Source organism: Pagrus major, chromosome 21 (genome assembly GCF_040436345.1).
Source record: "Pagrus major chromosome 21, Pma_NU_1.0".
NCBI classification, from domain to species: Eukaryota; Metazoa; Chordata; class Actinopteri; order Spariformes; family Sparidae; genus Pagrus; species Pagrus major.
The window spans coordinates 12,680,319-12,699,562 of record NC_133235.1 but is presented as its reverse complement, the minus strand read 5'-3'; the positions used below and the strand labels follow the sequence as shown (position 1 = coordinate 12,699,562).

Sequence of the window (19,244 nt, the reverse complement as noted above, 5' to 3'; positions counted from 1 at the left end):
ATTTGTGTGTTGTTAGTTTGTAGTTATTATTTTTGCTAACGCTAACATACATGTTTAGTTTATCTACAGTTTGATAGCATTTTCTTTTGCTAATTATTTGTTTAGTCTAATTATTGTTTAGCATGTTAAGTTTTGTCTTGTTAATATTTTGTTTTTTGTTTTTTGTTTTTTGTTAGGGTCAGGGTGCTATGAGAACCCTGGGTTATATAGATAGAAGGATAGGTGTAAGACCTTGATGCACCTGTGTGGGCCTATGTTTTTTTTTTTTTACCAGAGCAGGAGAGGCATGCAGGATTCCCTTGTACTTTGTTTGCTTGCTTGATTTTAGGAAAAATAAACCATGAAAACCAAAGGAACTTTGAATGGATATTGAACAATTGAACAATACAAGCCCATGGTGCAGCAGTGGCTCTTTGATTTGCATTTTGAAGTTTGCTGATGAAGGTTCTGTCATCCAGGTCGTGGTAATTCTAAATGCTGTATCGTAGGCAACTGGACATGTTTCAGTTTCTTGAAGACGTTTCACCTCTCATCCAAGAAGCTGAAGTCACATCTTCTTCCTCAAAAACTTTAGTTATGATGAAACCATAACCAGGATTTATGCAATATCTCAACTGCTCACACCCAATAAGTTGCTCATACAGAGGCACAACACTTCTGATAATCTTGCTGTCAGTATGACACTTGTTTTTTTCTGCCAGGATGTTGCAAACCTGCATCCACCTCATGTATTGTAGCTGTGTGTGCAGTATTCACCATTTAATTGTATCATATACTGTGTTTTTATAATCAGTTATATGAGTATGTGCCAATATCCATTATTAAGCTGAACAAAATAAGTAGAGTAGCACACCAGTTACAAAAAGTGAAACTCGACGCTGGATTCACTGGGCCTTTTTGACATGGATCAACAAAAAGTGGTACTAACCCCTGACATAATGTATTACACGTGTTTTCACCGCCATGAAGTTGGTATGACTAGAGGCACCTTTAGTAACAATTGCAGCCTTGAGTCTTTGTGAAAAGGTCTGTAACCAGATGTGCTTACTTCAGCTTTTGCAACACTGTGAGCGCTCAGTCAAGCTGCCGAGGACAGCAATCTTTAAATCATGCCATAAATTCTGGGTTGGATAGAGATCTAGACTCTGACTTGACCACACCAGGACATGAACATTGTCGGTTCTCAGCCAGTATTGTTACAAATCGCATCAGGATGTTTCTTGAGTGTTTGACTTAATTTCAACCTGAACCTCCACAAGCCTCTTATGGCCTGCAAAGCAACTCCAGAATATGATGCCGTCATCACAAGCACCTCATGGTGGTGATGGTGTGTTTTAGTCTCATCAGACCATAAAACCTTCTCTCACTTTCCTAAGTGCTGTATTGTAACTTCAGTTTCTTGAAGACGTTTCACCTCTCATCCAAGAGGCTTCTTCAGTTCTAACTAACTGGAGGGGAGTTGTAGGTTTTTAAACTGTGTGTGGGAGTGTCCTTACAGAGTCGCTAAGGACACGTGTGAGCTCTGAGTTTCAGAGACGTTAGGGCCACTTGTGGTCGTTGACCCAACCAGCCTTCATGTGGGTTGCTAGGGCTAGGTGAGCCCAGGTGTGAATGGTTGTTAAGCTGTCTGGGGAGGGAACTCAGTGCTGCATTGTAGGTGGGTGATTTTGAAGTTTGATTTAGATTTTTTGACGAATGGCCACTACACACCTAAAACACTTGGCAAACTGCTTCTAATAACACTACAAGATGATTTACTCCAGAAGACTGCACTGAATAAACACAGACTTTATTAAATAAATAAATACAAAATAAATACATTACATTTGTAACAATTAGAAATAACATTAGAAACCATTCATTTCCTTAACAACATTAGCATATAATAACATGACTTTAACAGTCTGCAACTTTTGATTGTGAACAAAACATGAACACAAGCAAACTTTATGTTAATGACATACTGATGTCATAGTTAGACAAGCAGTACCTCTAAAATATACCATCAAAAATCCCAAGGTAAGCTTCCTCTTCTTTGCTGTTGGCGCTGAATATACAGAATGTAAAGAAAAGAGGGAAGGGTTTCATCAGGTGAAAAGGTGTACTTTACAGGTGTATCTGATATAGGATGTTTTCATTGTCTACTGAAGAAAAAATATGTATTGAGTCAAAATAAAAGCTTGTAATTATAAATTCCTCTACCGTGTGTTGACAGATGAGCTGCTGTTGGCTGGGGCCCTCAATGTTGAGAAGAAATCAAACCTTCTGGTAAGTGGAGTCACAGGGGTCTCAGGCTGTTTTGGGAGATTTTTTGGTGTCTTTACTGTGATCTCTTCACTGAAGATGCTTGGTCTCTGCGCAAGGAGGAAGGAGTTGTCAAGTAGCTCAGCTTCCGACAATACACCAGTGAAGATCTTAGAAAGGTTAAGCTGTTTACAGGCACCTTTGATTCGGCTTAACCCAGGACTCAATAACGCTCTGGCTATTAATAAACTGACAGAATATTTCTGTCTACAAAGAAAAAATCCCATCAGCAAAAGAGCAACACTAAAAGTAGTTTGCTTCCAGACAACTACATGGATCCATACAGCTGAGGGACACAGCTTTTAAAAGATACTTGGTTTAAGGACTAAGATGTTCAAGATGTTTACATGGTACAACAGACTTCCCACCAAAGCTGTAATAGGTACAGTATATAGGTCAGGCAGCTCCACTGTGTCTGTCGACCACAGAATGAGATTTACTGGGTTTAACACATTAAAAATAAGTCGAGGTGAGTGAACATGTCAACAACAGCTGTGCCCATGTGTGTAAATGCAGCCACAGATCTCTACATGCACACACACCTTTTTGTTGTAGTCCAGTGTGATTCTGGTCAGTGGTTTCACTGTCACTGGTGAGGGTCCTGGTTTTCTGATTTCAGGACTTAAATTTGGTGAAATTGACCTAAAAAAACAAAAATACGACTATATTTTTACTGTCTTGAAATATGAAATCTCAGTGGACGACTTCTCTGTAGGAGAATTTATATATGTCACACATTATTTGATTCCTGTTATTTGAAATGTGCATTTTTGTCTGGCCTTACCTCAGTGGTGTTCTGGCAGAAGTAACGTAGGGCTTGACTTGTGAGTGACTGAGGAATGCTGGTGCTGATGTAGCCAACCATAAAATGTAACAAGATGTATGAAAAGGTAAGAATTCATACACTGATTTCCTTACTGTATCTCCTGAACTGAATAAACCCAAACTTTACTCTACCTGGCATGTTGTAGATGACAGACTGCTGGACTTGAGGTTTAGTTGGACATGAGGCTAATGATGTCTCGCTGGCATGCACCAGGTTCTCGTCATCAAAGTCGCCCCAGTCGTCCCATTCATTTCCAAGATCAAAGCTGACCGTCGGTATTTGTGAGGATGAAGCATTTTCATAGTGAGTGCTCTGCTTTGAAACAGCAGTCGACCTCTTTGAGTAAGCTGAGCTGGTTGTATTGATCTGGTTAAGATGGTTCTGACTCACACCGACACTGACTCCAGGGTTCATCCACACTGAGGAACGTAAACACAGATGAAATTAATAAAAAGAAGAGCACACCATCAGATTTAACTGCACTCTGTCCTTTCTTTGATTCAATATGAACAAAAGAATCTGCATAAGAACTCCTGCTTTTAGACAGACCATAAATGGTGGATTTGTATGTTTTCTATCATCGACTTCAAATAACTTTAATCTCAATGATTGCTGAAATAACATGGACAAACTTTGTTGAAACATACATTTTGGGGGGGTGAGGGGTGATGGTGCACATAGCACTTCTTCAGATGTCTACTGACATCTGTGCTGCAGTGTCATAAAAACAAACTATAAAATACAACAATTTGTATTTCATACCAACATAAATCTATAGATACATACATTTATCATCTTGCCCCTAAAGTCACATATACGTTGAACAGCATACTGTAGGTTTTTAGATTGACTTTCCTACATCTCAGTTACTTTAATATAAAGCTCTTGAGACTTGCTTAAGATAGGTAATCCATGAATATCATAAACAGATCATCACCTGTATTTTACGTGTCAAAGACATTGTTTCTCTCTTTGTTGGTGTATTCATGGATACTTCACCCCCCAAAATTGCAGTCAGGGGCCAAAAAACAACTTTCTTCATCAACCATGTTAACATTATACTTTTCCCTATGCTTGTGTGTGCTTGTCATTTATCTCCATTGCTTGGTCTTTCGAGGACATAGTTTATGAATGCAATTCCAAGAAAGTTTACCAGTGAAAAAATAATGGAGAATAACATATATAAGATACAAAGTGGAAAAAAAGTATGTTTGTAGGTAATGAGCCAAAAGATTTAAAACCACGAATGCAGTCTGACTAGTCATGAGTTTGAGTTGTTTGTCAATACTTTGATGTTGAGCATGAGATGCAGCAGATGTTTGGTAAGGCTCCACCGTCGCCCAGTGCATGTCCTCCACATAGTCGCCATAATCTCAAAAGGAGAAAGAATGAGACAAAGAAAAACACAGTCACAGATCATGTGACTATTACACTCTGCAATGTTGAGGAGTGTATTAAGTTAATTTTCTTATGCCACTAATTTACCACAGTCACTGTCGTCCAGATGAACTATGTCTGACAGGTGAGCACTTTCTCCTCCTGTCAGATCCACAGTCTCAGTGTGAGCTCTCACTGAAGCTCCATAGTGACTCCCTCCATACCTTCATCAAATAAAACAGGACATTTATATCAATCAGCATCAGGCCACCAAATTTCAGCGAAACTACGCTCATTTTCACAAATGTTACTGTCACATTTAAGAATCTAATTTGCAGCAGTTGTTAAGGGATGGAGTGGTTTGCACTAATGAATCGAAGTAAGTGTGAAGTGTCAGTGTACGTGTGTATACCTGGAAACAGTAGTTAGCCTCTCTTTGGGTTTGAAAGCAAACTCCTGCATGTTGACAGACACAGACTCCTCGCTCACTTTCATCTTAGGAAATAAAACATCAAACACAGACTTATTCAGCTTAGTTATACAGGAAGATAAACTCTTGTAAGCAAATAAGAAAGACATATGTATTGTTTGTGCAGTAGTTGTCTTATTCACAAAGATAATATCTGCCATTATCAGTCCAGCAGTATACAAACACAATAATGCACATACAACTTGAACATTTTTACAAGGTACGATCATATCATAGTCACTATGATAACCTCATCTAAAAAGATAAAGTGAGCATAAAAACAGATATATTGTATCTTATCTGCGTATTCTACACCTGCAAACTGTCAGAAATGAAAATACTTTTAATTTCTGACAATTTTAGTACATGCCTAGACTCTCTAGTGTGGATATTACATATTAATGTATGCGGCTCAACAACCTCACAGCCTTTGAATCCTTTGATCATTTTGTCTGTAGGCTAATTAGTCCATTCATTAGTTGTGTCTGTTGGTAACCACAAAAATACTTGTATTTCATTAACACAGCCTGTTGAAGCACAAGGATTTTATGAGAACCAAACTGACAACCTACTTCTAAGATTTAAGATGAATTGGGTTTTTTTCCCATGTACTTTTTTGTATATAGAATGTTTCTTATTCAATCGTGAAAACTAGTAAACAAAACAAAGAGAAATAACTGCATTGTTTTAATACATTAAAATTCTTTAAAACTTGAAGCTCAGAGTTCTGTTCCTATATTCTTTACTCCTGGTGTTTAATGTTTCTGGTATATTTCTTATTTTTCTTTGCAGCAATTCCACTTTCCCACTGTATCAATGACATTTCTTTTAATTTTGTCTTAACCATTGTTGACTTGGCAGTGACTCATTAGCTTCCTCTGCAGACATAACATGAAGTTTTGTTTTAGAGAGACAAATCCTTCATAATCAACTTTTCTGAAAATCAGTTTTCTTTCTCACCTTGAGTCGTTTGACAGGAGTCTGAGCTAGTGTGTCACACCTACTCCTCAGGTCTTGCAAATAGGATGAGAAACTTGATTCTTGATTTGCTGACCTCTTCTTTGTCACAGTTACACCTACTTTACCTTGAGGGAGGGAGAGGACACACAGATATGCATAGACCTGTAGAAGGAGACCTCTCTAATGTCGACAGGCACACACAGTAGATACAATCCACAGTGAAAGACGTGTGATTGTACTCACAGCAGTCGTGGCCACAGAGCTCCTTGTTCTTGCAGAAGTGGTTGCACAGTCTTGTGTTGCCTAAATCTGATTGTAAAGTTGTCATATTTGATTAGAGAGGAAAAAATCAAACTGTTAAATATTTCAGCATCAAGAAAACATCAGTGACAACGTTTAAGTGTAGTGCCTTGGTCTGTAGCAGAAGAGGCATTTTCCCTCTGAGATGCAGCGTGATCTGTAGACTGTGGTTTCAGTGCAGAGTGTTGCTCCCTCTGTCCAGTGCGATCATATGATATGTAGTATGGACTCTCAGTTCCAAATCTCCTGGCTCCAGAGTAGTACACATTGAACTTCTGCTGGATGTCCAGGCCCACTATAAGAGAGGAAGAGGTTATAACTGCTACATAGCAGCCAGTCCAAGAGCCTACTGATAGGATGTGCCAAAAAAAAAAAAGTTTTTGATTGATTTGCTGAGCCACAATTAGCTTTTAATACAGCCAAACTGAAACTAACTTGACTAATTTTCCTAAAATTCAGCTTAAAAAAATATAATAATTGAATACTGTACACATATAACATGATATAAGTGTGTTACAACAAACAGGTGGATAAGAGATATCTCAGATTACAAACAACACTGGTTTGCACAACAATTATTAAACAAAAGGTATGGTGAATTGTTTATTGTTTATAAATAAAGAGCCTTGTACTGACTAACACAACATATTGATATTCTCTCTATAATATAGATGATACACAGGATATCTGTATATATTGTTGGTACATTTGTTGTGTGAAATGCAAAGTTATTTCCATGGTTACCATATTCTGAGCTGATGAGATTGACACTGATCTCCTCCCCTTTCGAGGCCTTTGCCACCTCAATCTTCTTCGACCAGCTCCCACTCTTCAACAACACCAAGTCCCTGGAAAACAAACAAGAGGATGCCTGCTGAAAATCAACATTCTACATATTCTCAAACCAGTCTGTAATTGTTTTTACATTATGGTGAATGTTCTGTGTTCTAACTTAGTGACACAAAATTGGTGGGAGCCTGAGGTTTTTCTTTCTCACGTGAGTTTCTGGTGAAATACCACAGTGTTGTCAGAGTTTCCGATGATCAGAGAGACATAGTGGTGGTTGGCTGCTGTTCTCCTGGATAGCAGCTGTGCTTGGTTTTTTAGGTTCACCTTTACCACAATCTCTGCCGCAGCACAGCTATACCTCGGGAGCTACAAAACACAGCCAAAACTTTAAAGAATAACAATTAAAAGTAAGAAAGCTCTGTTATATGATGTACTTTTCCCTTTGATAATAAAATTCTGCAACAACATCTACCTGCTCCACAGTAACTTCATACTTCGGGAGATGTATGACAGATTCTCTGATTTGGTTGCCAAATGGGGGATGTCTGTTTAGAATCTGAGTTAAAAACAATAAAATCATACCCACATACTTTACACAAGATTAATCGAATATATAATTAAAATGATCTTTTTTAATTTCCAGACACTGCTTCACATAACATTAGCTGAACTATTTCAAGTCAGCATTAGCAACTGTGACACACGGCTGAAGCATCAGAACTTATATTGTCACTGATACAGCTCATACAGTGGATAAATTACATGTTTTGAGTGCACATCTTTTCTTTTCAAATATTACAGACTGACCAGCTCAACCTCTCTGGCGTTGGTTTGTTCTATTTTGCTGAAAGTGGTGAGTCCAGCATTCACCATAGCAGTTGAGAGGCTCTGTCCTGAAACACACAGTGTATCATTATCAAATGTTTATATTCAGTTTGACACTGCATGCAGATCTACAAGAAAGAATGTTTGATTTATTAATCAATTCATTGTGTACAAAAATTAGTCTAAGGACCACTAAATGTCCATCTGGACACAGCAATGTATCCACCTATTTTCTCCAGCTGTTTGGAAACATAGGGCGAGTTTTCCCAGAGCTTGGCTCTGAAGCACTTAGCCAGGATTAGAGAGTTGAGCAGAGCAGAAAAACCGGTCTTGGACGGCTGACTCAGAAACTCCGTCAGGCCTGATTGGGATCAAAATACAATCAAAGTTAAAAAGAAATATAGTCAGAGAGCATTTTGTTTGTTTCTTCTCCCTGATTTACCCAACATACATTTGCTGATGCGCATCCCATTCCTGAAGATCTTTGCTGTGTCCTGTGTGAGTCCAAACTCTTGAATTGAGATAGAACCCAAGTGAGCCTGAATCAAGCTAAAGACAAGACAATAATCACATAAGATATACAGTGGACAGTCCATACGGAATCTATAAAACAAATTATAATATTCTTTTTTATTTAACACTGCTTTTCCACAGGGAAAGCACTAACTGAATAAACCTACCAGTTCACTTTCATCTCACTGGTTTTGATCTTTCCCTCCATGGGAAACCTGGAAAAATACAGTCATCTCATTTATAAAGGCTTGTGACTTGTATTCCACAGTTAAAATCAGCGGTTATGTTATTCTTCAACTGTCAATCATATAAACATGTCTAACCTGATGGTGACCCTGTTCTTGTCCCTGTTCATAGTGTTCAAAGACCTCTTCTCATTCATTCTCAGCTGAATGTCGTTGAACTCTTTGCTCTTCGACACCAACTCAATCTGTACATACAGCCACTTTTTATCTGAATGGTTGTTTTATTTTACATTTACACCCAAACAATCAAAAGTATTTCCTTTGCAGGAACCCAGTCTAACAACACTAAAAGGCCCTATATCTGCATATTAATCATAAACATTCATTCCATGCAGTCGTATCAGGAAACCTACCAGGTCAGACAGGTTCTCAGTGCCAGCCACTTTGTTGAACTGCTTCATGGTGTCAAAGGCGACACAGTACCTCGCCATCAACCTGCCGGCCACTGCAAGGAATAAAAACAAACTGCTTAACAGTTTAATTTAATATAAGTCTCTGTTTAAAAAAGAGCATTTTATCAAACATTTTAATAAATTTCCTCTCTACTGCACCTGTAGGTTTGATGTTAATATCCTCATCCATGTCGATCAGACCAATTGCGGACAGAGAGTTGAGGTTCCTCAGACACAGTTCTAAGAGACAACAGGAGAAACAGCAATCACTTTAAACTACAATAGCGGGATAATGTAAGTCATGTGCACAACTAACCCAATATGCTACCTTAGTGAATTCACTGTGGCCCACCTTGCAATTTTGCTTCGATTCCGTATCTGTCCGAGTCAGCGGAGAAACCTGAAAGTGGGAGACAAGGCACTGACTGGTTTAACATACAGTGACGAAAAAGAATCTGGACACTAGTTCTGATCTTTCTGTTTGTGTTTTGAGCTCTGACCGTAGTGTGTGGGGTTCTTGAGTGCTCTGATGTAGAGGAAGGTGGAGCGTATCCAGTCCAGAGCCATGTTGACATCACTGATGGTTTGTAGAACAATCTCAGCATTCAGGTGCTCCACCAGGTGACAGTGTAAACTGAAGAAATGAAGTTTAATGTTACCTCACATACTGCTGTATAATCTCTCTCCTACAAGAATCAGAGAGAGATAGACTGAGAGAGAGAGACTGTGACTGAGCTGTAATACCTGCTCTCAATGATTTCCATCCCATTCATAAGTTTCATGTACTTGTCTTTGGTTTGCATCTTGGTCATGATCACTGCAGTCGCGGATGTGTCAAACTAGTAGGAGAATTATACGTTATTGATTGTGTCCACCATACTAAAACCAGCTGTTGCCATCTTTCTTACTTAATCGACTGTATTTAAACAAATGCTATTTCCGTAACAGCTTCAGATACCTGTATGTTAACATTACACTCTATCAGTGTAGAATGTTAAAATGGCACATTTTCAATAAAATAAAATACATACATCAGTTTCTTGTTTTTGTGGTGGTGCACAAACCCTTACCCACTACTGTTAAGGGAGATTTAAAAAAAAAGAATAAAGTCTGCCATTATTATTCTGCCCTTACTTGTGGTCTTCCAGCCCGGCCAATCATCTGCAGCAAGTCGGCCTCGCTGTACTCCTCACAGGAGCCTGCCACATACTGCATGGTGGACTTGATCACAACCAGATGAGCAGGAAGGTTTACCCCCATGGCCAGAGTCCTGGTGGTAACTAGGCCATTCAAAATCAGACCACAAACACAAATTCAGTGCCTATGAAATACAATAAAACCTCATTTCAAATCGCACCAGCAAATGGTAAAAGTTTCTGAATGTTTGCTGCACTAAAGTTTGGTAAATTTGATGGTATATTTTTTATTAGAGATGCAGCAATAAGTTAGCCTATGACTAGATTAGAGGATTGGCATAAATATATACACATATAGGTCATTTTAAGTCATACCTTCTGCAATTTGTATTTCCATTAAACATTTACACACATTTTTAGCACAACCCTGTATTAACAAAGCTTTAACTGAGGCCTTGATACGTTTCAACACAATATGAAATACTTTACAGTTGTATTTCCTGTTTATGTTCACAGCATTACAAAGAAAATAAAAACACAGATCACGTTGCACATGTATATAGTCCCATATCCATTTATGGCAAAGCATAAAACTATATTAGTAACAAAGTCTCACAGAGGACAGGCAGGTCTCCCACAGTGAAGGCATTTTCTATCAACTTCCTATCAGACAAGTCAACTCCTGCGTGGTGGAAACCAACTCCTAACATCATCAGATCTGAACCATAAAACGAAACACAAAACAATGTTATACAATTGATAATCACAGCCACAATCAAATGAACATGTGCTTTCTTACTGGATCTGGACTGAAATAGGATTCAGATTCTGTATCTGGTTGGTCTTCATATTTCAAAAAGGGACTCACCTCTCAGTTTTGAATCCAGGATAGAGTTTGCATATTTCATCAATCTGAACAGATTACAGAGACAAGAGGATCAAGCTTTAAGTGAAATTAATAAAATAAAACTTAAAGCATTTGATGAATAGTTGCATTTGTGAGAAGATGTATGTATTGATGAGTAAGAAACATGCCTTTGTTTGTGCTCAATGCTCATGATGAAACGAGCATCCTTGGCAAGAACTGTAGCTGACTGCTGGGCTCCTTTTCTTGTAGAGCAAAACTACAAAGTAACATGATAATTAGGCCAAGTAAAAATCAAGAAAATCATGGAAAACAAACACACAAGCAAAATAAAAAGCTGTCTGGCCTAATTTTCCACACCCACCACCAGTGCAGGCTTCTGGTCAGAGTATGTTTGTATGATATTGGCCATCTTGTAGTTGAGCGACAGGTCAAACTTGAATTCTGTTTGGTTTGGGCTGCAGGGGAATCCCAGCACCACCTTCCTCAGCTTCACTGGACGGTGGCTCTCGTCCATGTACAGATATGTGGCTGGACCACTCTCATTAGACAGCCAGTCTGCTATCTGATAAGAGGCAGACAAGACAATGATACAAACAGTACAAACACAGAACTGTATCTTTGCACAACAGTGTACCGATGCAGTGCAGTGCCCTTCTGAATTCTTCACTACATTTATCAAAAAACAGATGAGTCCAATTAACAGATTTATCAATGAATTATATGATTCTGAAAGATTTGCCCACATTGCCTTTTGAATTCTCTTATCCTAAACAGATTATCGCCGTGCTCTTTCATTGATTCTCTGAGTGAGCCACTTACATCAGAGATATTGGGTATGGTGGCTGATACAGCCACAAACCTCATAGAGAGGCCTGTCTCTGGATTATGTGCTGTCCTGGAGGCATGTACGGCCTTCATCCTGCTCACCACCACTTCCAGCGTGGCACCACGGGTCGTGTCCTTCACCACATGCACCTGGAATAACAGCATTTGTCATCTTACATATGGCTTTCTTAAAGGTTCAACAGAGATGTTGGTATGTAAGTAAAGTAGACTGAAGCTGTCCTTTATTACTGCATTCCATTATTAACATGAAGAGGTGCATCTCGGTCTGGAATAACTGTGCAGGTCGTATGCATTCTCATAATATAAGGACAAGAACATGATGTATTATATTTTTTTAATGGCTAACCTCAGTGAAAGAAAGTGCTGAGCACAGATGCTAATGATGTGCCATCATGCAATGTGGCATAATTAAAAACAATGTAGACAGTATATCTTCTGGAACATGAGAACAAAGTGAGCTTGAACTATTACACAGGCTGATTATGAGATGCTACGAACACTAAAAAATGGGCCTGTGAACAAAACATCTGACCTACACACTGACCTCATCGATAAGGAAGAGCCTGACTAGCTGCAACAGACAGTTGTCTTTCCATTTTCTTGTCATGCTGTCCCATTTTTCCTGGCGAAAAAAGACAAATACAACACTGTAATCAAGTAAAACTTCAGATTTTATATTTGATTATATTTCTATCCCTCAAAATGTATTGTGTTTGTTTAACCAAGATGCAGTGCCAAGTCACACACAGGCGTGGTCACGATGATGTGGGAGTCCTGAATCTCAAAGAAGTCATCTATCTCTGTGTCGCCCGTCAGCTCCTTACAGTTCAACCCCAGAGGGCCAAACTTCTTCTTCCAGCTCTCATAGCACTGACTGCAGAGAGCTTTGATAGGGGCTACTGGCGAGAACAAACAGTGAATCTTTTTACAAGACAGTCCTTTGTACCTTGGAAAAACCCTAAATCTATAATTGAATCAAAAATCAGAATACTCGGAAGAAAATGTTCAAAGCAGTGTACAATTACAGTCGGGTGTACTGTGTGGAAAAATTGTTGCTCTTCACTGACTTTTTTTTTTAAGTTGTATTTTATTAGGTACAGGATTTCTTCTTCCTAACTGTATTTTGGTACACAAGCTTAAACACCCAAAATAGAGACTAGAAAATACAATTTTTCAGATTTAATACCATATATTATGTGAAGATAAAGAATTATCCTTGGCAAAATCTACTCAGACTGAATCTGTAATGGTATATTACTAGGGTGTACAAAATGTTCTGCTTACTATAGACAGCTTTGACATCTCTCCAGGGCTCTGAGGTCTCCATTAGCAGACGAATGATGGCCAGTTCAAACAGCACTGTTTTACCAGAACCCGTTGGAGCACATGCCACAAAGTTGTTTCCTGTGTAAAGAACCTGTAAACAAACCAAAAGTAAAAGCCTCCAGGAGACACTCACAGTCACAGTTAGCTTCTGACAGGTTGTAACAAGACAATATATTCATCATCTTATTCTTAATCCACAGCAATCTGTTTATAAAGGCTTTCAGATAATGCTTACGTCATCAAGTGCTTTGGACTGAACGTAGTTGAAAAAGGGGAACTCTTTGAAGACGGATCTGAACTTAGCTGCTGTGTTAGCACTGGCTCAGGAAATCAAACCACATCACTTGTGAAATTACATTCCAAGCATTCTATTACAGTTCAAACACTTTCAAAAACGTTTGATTGTTGACTTACACATCAACAAAAAGGATACGGATTTCAGAAACTGGTCTCAAAATTCCTGACCCAGAGGACCCTAAAATGTGAACAATCAAAACATACATACATTCATTTTCAGTCACACTCACTGAATACACTCATTCCAACTTGATGTTTATATGAAATGTTTTACATTTTTGTAGAGGACAGAATAAAGGGATTGTTTTTGTACAGGATGTAAAGTAAAACTGCAGAAATTCCTGCAGAGTACATGTGTGGTTACAACGGTTTCTAATGTTTCTGTCTGCTGCTTTTACTGCTTTACTGTTCACCACCTAGTGACTAGCATGCTTCATTACAATGGTGCGGTCAATGGGGGGAGCTCACCTCAATTCACCTCATCACACCCAAACACATTGTGGCAGCTGCTGCCATGGCTAGACATGGGCATGCTCATTAGCTGAAACACTTTACAGAAGCTATGTGCGTGTTATATGGTAAACCAATCATAGACATATGAGCACAGCGCCTGTCTTTGACTGTGTCATTGCAGTGCAGCACCTTGTATGCGGAGCGGCTGAGGCGTCATGGGTGGAACGACGACTCTCTTTGTGCCCTTGTCCTGCATCTCTGCATGTGCCGCCTGCTGCGGGGGTCGGCCGCTCGCTGCAGATGAGCCCAGAGGAGGGAGGGGTGGGAAGCGGGGCTCGGGGGAGAAGGGAGGAGCTGCCTGGCTAACTGTCGCCCGTGGCGGCTGAAGAGGAGGAGGCACTGTCGCCATGGTAACCTGACTGAGAAAAGTTTGAGGTCTGGATGCTGTCTGGCTGCCGCTGCCACTGAGGTCATCTGTGTTTGACGAGTCACCTCCATTGTTCAACACCTGAACCTTGAACAAGCTGTTGTGGGAGGGAGGAGAGGATATGGAGGGAATAAATAAGTGAAAGAGGAGGATGTAGAATGTGAGGGGGGGAACTATTGGTGCTGCTACAAGCCTGGAGGCTTATTTCGTAGAAGGCCAGGCATTCTGGCCTCTAGCAACAAGGCTAACATGGAAGATGGTTGAGCATCTTTTCATGTTCTTATGAACTGCCCACTGATGCAAAAATCAATCCTCTTCAGGCTTCTCCTGTAGTACTATTGTAACTGAGCGTGTCATGGATTCCAATAATTTGAGGGATTAAAGAGTGAATCAGCACTACATTGCATTTCTGGACAGCAAAAATATGGCTTTCATATGGTGAAAAACATTAATCTTCCAAATTTAAGCATTCTATAAATTATGTAAATGATGTTCTGCATCCGCCTCCAAAGAGAAAACAATCCTTGTTGACCTGCTTTATGTGGCCTTAAATTTCTACCATTTTGTAATGTCTGAAAATGTGCACATGCTCTTTAATTCGCATCAGGTAAAGGTCGTCCTGACAAATAACTGACACTTGCCTTCTCCGTAGAGGTGGGCTTTTGCTGCGGTCCTGTGACAAACACCTCCGGCTGATGGCCACATGACCAGAGTCCTGCGGTGTTTCATCTCCGCCACTGCCACTCTGCCAGGCGCCCTGAGGGTAATCCCTGAACCCTTCACCTCCCCAAAGGCCATCACATCTGCCGCTGCTGTTGCTGCCATCCTGAATTTCAATCTCATCTTTGTTATAACTGTAAGGACTGTTGATTTTTGATGGTAAGACCGTAAGGCCAGCTGATTCTTTGAAAGGAGGCAGGAACATCTTGGGTTTCTGTGAGAAACCTGTGAGTAATATTTAAGAGGGAGAGAGTTTCATCAAATTCAGTTGCAGGCAACTGTAATTTCTTTGCCTGTAAAAATTATGGTTGACTATTTTGCCGTTTTGCTTGCTGTTAAACAATAATGTACAACAGGGGATTTACCATTCCAGTTATACTAATGATTATGAGAATATATCACAAAAGACCCATGTCTTGGTTTGTTTTACGCAAGTCAAGGAAAATTTAGAATACTGTCAAGCCTATTCAAGCGATCATGTCAGTGAGTCATATGGTTAAATTTAGTAGGGCTTCAATAGGCAAAATACTGAGCAGTTTACTCAAGTCAAGTGAAATGGAATTCACCCTAATCCAGAGCACAACATACTGTATAGGGTGGAGAAAGACTCTGCCTCTTCCTGCATAACCTGAGTGGCCGGAATCTGGGAAAGAGATGGAGGCGCTTCCAGCCGCCATGAACTGGGCTCCTGGTGCAGTGGCTTTCTATTAAATACATTCCAGAGGGAAAAAAAACATTAATTCAGCTGAGAAAGGAAGATGAGCGCGGGATGATGAGGCATATCTCTTTGTACTCACACTTTGTGGACAATGGGTTTCTCAAAAAACAGATTGTCCAGGGACAAGGTGCAGTCATCGGAGTGGAGCATCTCATCAGATCATGTGGGCACTCACACATTCGAATGCAACAAGGTGCAATGTCAGTCACTCTCTATGGATCTTGGTTGGGGATATCTGGCCAGAGAAAGAAAAAAACACGGCAGAAATAATCTGAATGCAGACACACGCCAATACATATATTTGTAGCCATGTATTTACAATATAAGTATAACTAAGACCATAACAGATTCTACAATTCAGGGTTTTTTGAAGATTTGTTTTAAACCTTGACATTAAGCTAACATGGGAGATGGTATGACATCCTTCAATGCAAAGATCAGGCCTAATGGTGTATAGATAGCTCAATCATAATTAAGAAGTCAAACTATTTGGGAGTTTAAGGAGAAAATCATCACAGCATTCAATTTTTTCATATACAATTTTTTAAAAATTGTAAATATGTGGCTTATTTTATATAACTGTCAATATTCCTTGTTATTTAGCATAACCATTGAAAATACCTAGAAATTGTACATAATTGAATGCTCTCTAAGCAGCTGCTGAACACAGCTACATGAAAAATGTTTTTGTATTATGAGAGGAGCAGGTAAATATCTCATAAGTTAGTAAAATAATATGCTAACTCTCATCATGTCACTACTTTTCCAGGCTGAAACAATGAAGGTAAGTTAGCCAACTTAGCTTTGCTAGCTTAAAGTTAGCCGGAACGCTAACAAGTGAACAACAAGCTAGCAATATTTAACTGAGACATTTTAACTAGCTTACATTTATCAAATAGCTGCATAGTCGCCTATTGTCATTTTCAAAGTTAGCTATTCTATTTTTTCGTCGTGTACCCACCTGTAATAATGAGCACATGTACCCCGAAGATATCAAAACTGGGTTTAGTCTGGTCAGAGGTTAACCCTTGACCCCACCATATTTGATATTTCAGTTAACGTTAGCCTCTGTCACTCTCGCACGAGCATGATTACCATTCATCAGACTTTTTTATTGAAAAGGTTGAGCTGCAGCATAATATTCTCATCACATTTTAAGTAGGCCAGCTGTGGGAGATGTTTACTGTGTAATTAATTTCATACTTTGTCAAATGTGTGCTCAAATACAACGTGTCTTCTCTTCACAACACATGTGGCTGGGAATAACTGAACCGGCTAATCACCGGCTACGAAAGCAACAAAGACCTGTGAGAAGACAACCATGGGGGGATAGTGGCAACATCTCTCCTCTGTTGGTAAAGCGTTTCAATTCTTGTCTGTGCGTCAGTGACAAGTTCAAACAGCTAAACCAAATCTGCTCTGTAAAAAAAAAACAACCAAATAATAAGTGAAGTTTCAATTTATGTTATCAATGAACACGGTGAACCGCCATCAACCTAAAAAAAAAAAAATCTGCTACCCAAAGGAGATGGTCATTAACTCAGGTTTTTTATGCCTCCTATCTGGAATGAACCATTGCAAATCTTTCGGGGGAACATGGCGCCGCTTCGTAACATTACGTGACGAAATTGTACGAGACGGTAACTTATGTAAGTGTTTAACCATAGTTGTTTTATGTTATAGTTACGCAATTAAACGTAATAATTGGAGCATTTCTTTGTTCTGTTACGGGGACGCCAAACGTATGTACGGTTACCCTTACAAAAGAAATGATGTGTCCCACACCAGACCACCACGGAAAATGGCGACTGTGAAATAGATGGAAGACGAAAGTAAGAAATTATTCAATGCAGCTTACAAATCTCTCCCTATCTGCATCCGCACCGCTCGAAGGTAACGTTTGTATGTTTTTCATCATTGTATTGGTATTTGTATAGCGAGTAGTTGGGGACGATTGTCATTAGCTCTAGTTTAGCCTGAGGAATAGGTTTTGGTTTGGAACAGCCTTAATGGTCTGCAGCTTCTGCAAGCAGCATCCAACAACACAGCGTGATATAAACGACAGACAAACGCCACGATACCCTTACGGAACAATGTATGAATAATCCAGTTTGTCCTGAATGTAGGTACCTTTGGAAACGTACTCCAACTATTGTGGGATGGCATATAACTGAACTACTATGCTGAAAGTTTCAGCTCTATTCAAAAATCCACAACTGCTCATCAAAAGCCTTTTTACGAGGTTCATCTTTTTGCAGTTTTGGTGCTGTTGTGTTGTTTTCAGATATATCGTTCACAGCCACAGGAGCACTCACTTGGTATGACACTTTTATTGCCCTTCAAATCTAAGACCTCTTACACTGGCGACCTTGTAGCGTTATAAATGGCCACAATTAATCATCTTAGCAAAGTGTCAAGTATGTGTTATATTTAGCTAAATTTACTTTCCAGGCAATGAATACTGGTTGAGTCAAGTAGCTAAGTCTGGTGACATTGTAAGTAACTAATCTGTTTACTTTTCACATCAAGCAATACTATCTATTGCAAACAATAGCTCCTAAAATACACCTACAATTCAGTGTTCGACTAAGTAAATGCCCCTAGAGTTTTATGTCATTGTTACGCTTTTGAAATTTGCTAAACGCGTGCTACAAGCTACAAGAACATATCCTCTTAACCAAATGGTGGAACTATCGTAACCATCACTGATTTACAATTGCGTTTAGGGCCACAACTCATGATTACTGACATTATTCGTTTAATCTGCAAATCATTTTCAATTATTTTCGACAACAATCAGTCGTTACTTGAGAATTCGCTTGGTCAAGGAATATAAGCTAACAGCGAAAATCCTCCTTACAATTTTGTTAAACCCAAGCCAACCTGTAAATGACTTGTTTTGTCCAACTAGCAGTCAGGAACTTATACATTTCTGTTTCCTGTCATATAAGATGAAGATCATCAGTAAATCGTAATAATTTAGGAGCTGGAATTAGGGAACGTTTGGTACTTTCAGTTGTTCTGATTCCGATGCTAGTATCGGAAATGCCACCGTTACTGCTGAAAATGCAGGTATCGGTATCGCCGAGTAGGTGAGTCCATGCACCGATCCAATACCAATATGTAATTTAGAAACGGGACCCTGCTACTTCCCAGTCCGGTCCATTAGCTCTGCTCAACGTTACACATCAGAAATCTATTCTTCTTCGCTGTTCTAAAAGCCCACACAGGAAGTTGCACTGTGCTGCCCCTGGCAACTACTGTTTTTAAAGCGGTGAAGAAGAAGTTGATTTCACGTGAGTCAGACGAAGCTAGCATCATGTCAGCTATTTGGAAATATTTTACTCTGGATCACCCGACGGTAAAACGGCAACATGTTCAGTATTCGAGGTTGTAATTTCGAGGGCTGGCACGAGTGTTGCCAATTTCAACACCAGAAACCGTATAAAACAT

At 39.4% G+C, this 19,244-nt stretch overlaps 2 protein-coding genes across 4 annotated transcripts in view; one reads left to right on the top strand and one right to left on the bottom strand.

The window, feature by feature from the left end:
• Positions 1-1,958: 1,958 nt before the first annotated feature.
• Positions 1,959-17,127, bottom strand: hfm1 (helicase for meiosis 1). Its single transcript, XM_073490890.1, has 40 exons — positions 17,097-17,127; positions 15,871-16,026; positions 15,662-15,777; positions 14,995-15,298; positions 14,116-14,450; positions 13,610-13,651; positions 13,412-13,482; positions 13,135-13,267; positions 12,598-12,749; positions 12,395-12,472; positions 11,824-11,979; positions 11,366-11,566; positions 11,172-11,260; positions 11,005-11,048; positions 10,753-10,854; positions 10,135-10,280; positions 9,745-9,839; positions 9,501-9,634; positions 9,353-9,400; positions 9,160-9,240; positions 8,962-9,053; positions 8,687-8,793; positions 8,531-8,578; positions 8,302-8,399; positions 8,077-8,211; positions 7,833-7,918; positions 7,498-7,581; positions 7,234-7,391; positions 6,981-7,084; positions 6,346-6,531; positions 6,180-6,245; positions 5,937-6,061; positions 4,920-5,002; positions 4,616-4,731; positions 4,419-4,502; positions 3,262-3,549; positions 3,089-3,152; positions 2,847-2,946; positions 2,203-2,354; positions 1,959-2,047 (listed from the first exon to the last, which is right to left on the bottom strand). Exons 2-40 carry the CDS (start codon positions 15,939-15,941, stop codon positions 1,993-1,995), a joined length of 4,629 nt encoding a protein of 1,542 aa, XP_073346991.1. The 5' UTR covers positions 15,942-16,026; positions 17,097-17,127; the 3' UTR covers positions 1,959-1,992.
• znf644a (zinc finger protein 644a) overlaps positions 17,125-19,244 on the top strand; it is a 14,280-nt gene continuing 12,160 nt past the window's right edge. Inside the window, exons 1-2 of one of the 3 annotated variants that reach the window (XM_073490884.1) lie at positions 17,394-17,440; positions 17,559-17,684. The gene's annotated coding sequence lies outside the window, so the exon portion shown is untranslated. Of the gene's footprint in view, positions 17,147-17,393; positions 17,441-17,514; positions 17,685-19,244 lie in introns of those variants that run through there. The other 2 variants (XM_073490886.1, XM_073490885.1) reach the window with 2 other exon arrangements.

Bases quoted from the DNA above. Each gene is read 5' to 3' on its own strand.
- hfm1 (XM_073490890.1), bottom strand. From the start codon at position 15,941: ATGCTCCACTCCGATGACTGCACCTTGTCCCTGGACAATCTGTTTTTT. The intron at 7,392-7,497 runs GTAGATGTTGTT...TGTGTTTTGTAG, and splicing joins ATGAAGTTACTGTGGAGCAG to CTCCCGAGGTATAGCTGTGC. The intron at 7,085-7,233 runs GTGAGAAAGAAA...TTTGTTTTCCAG, and splicing joins GTATTTCACCAGAAACTCAC to GGACTTGGTGTTGTTGAAGA.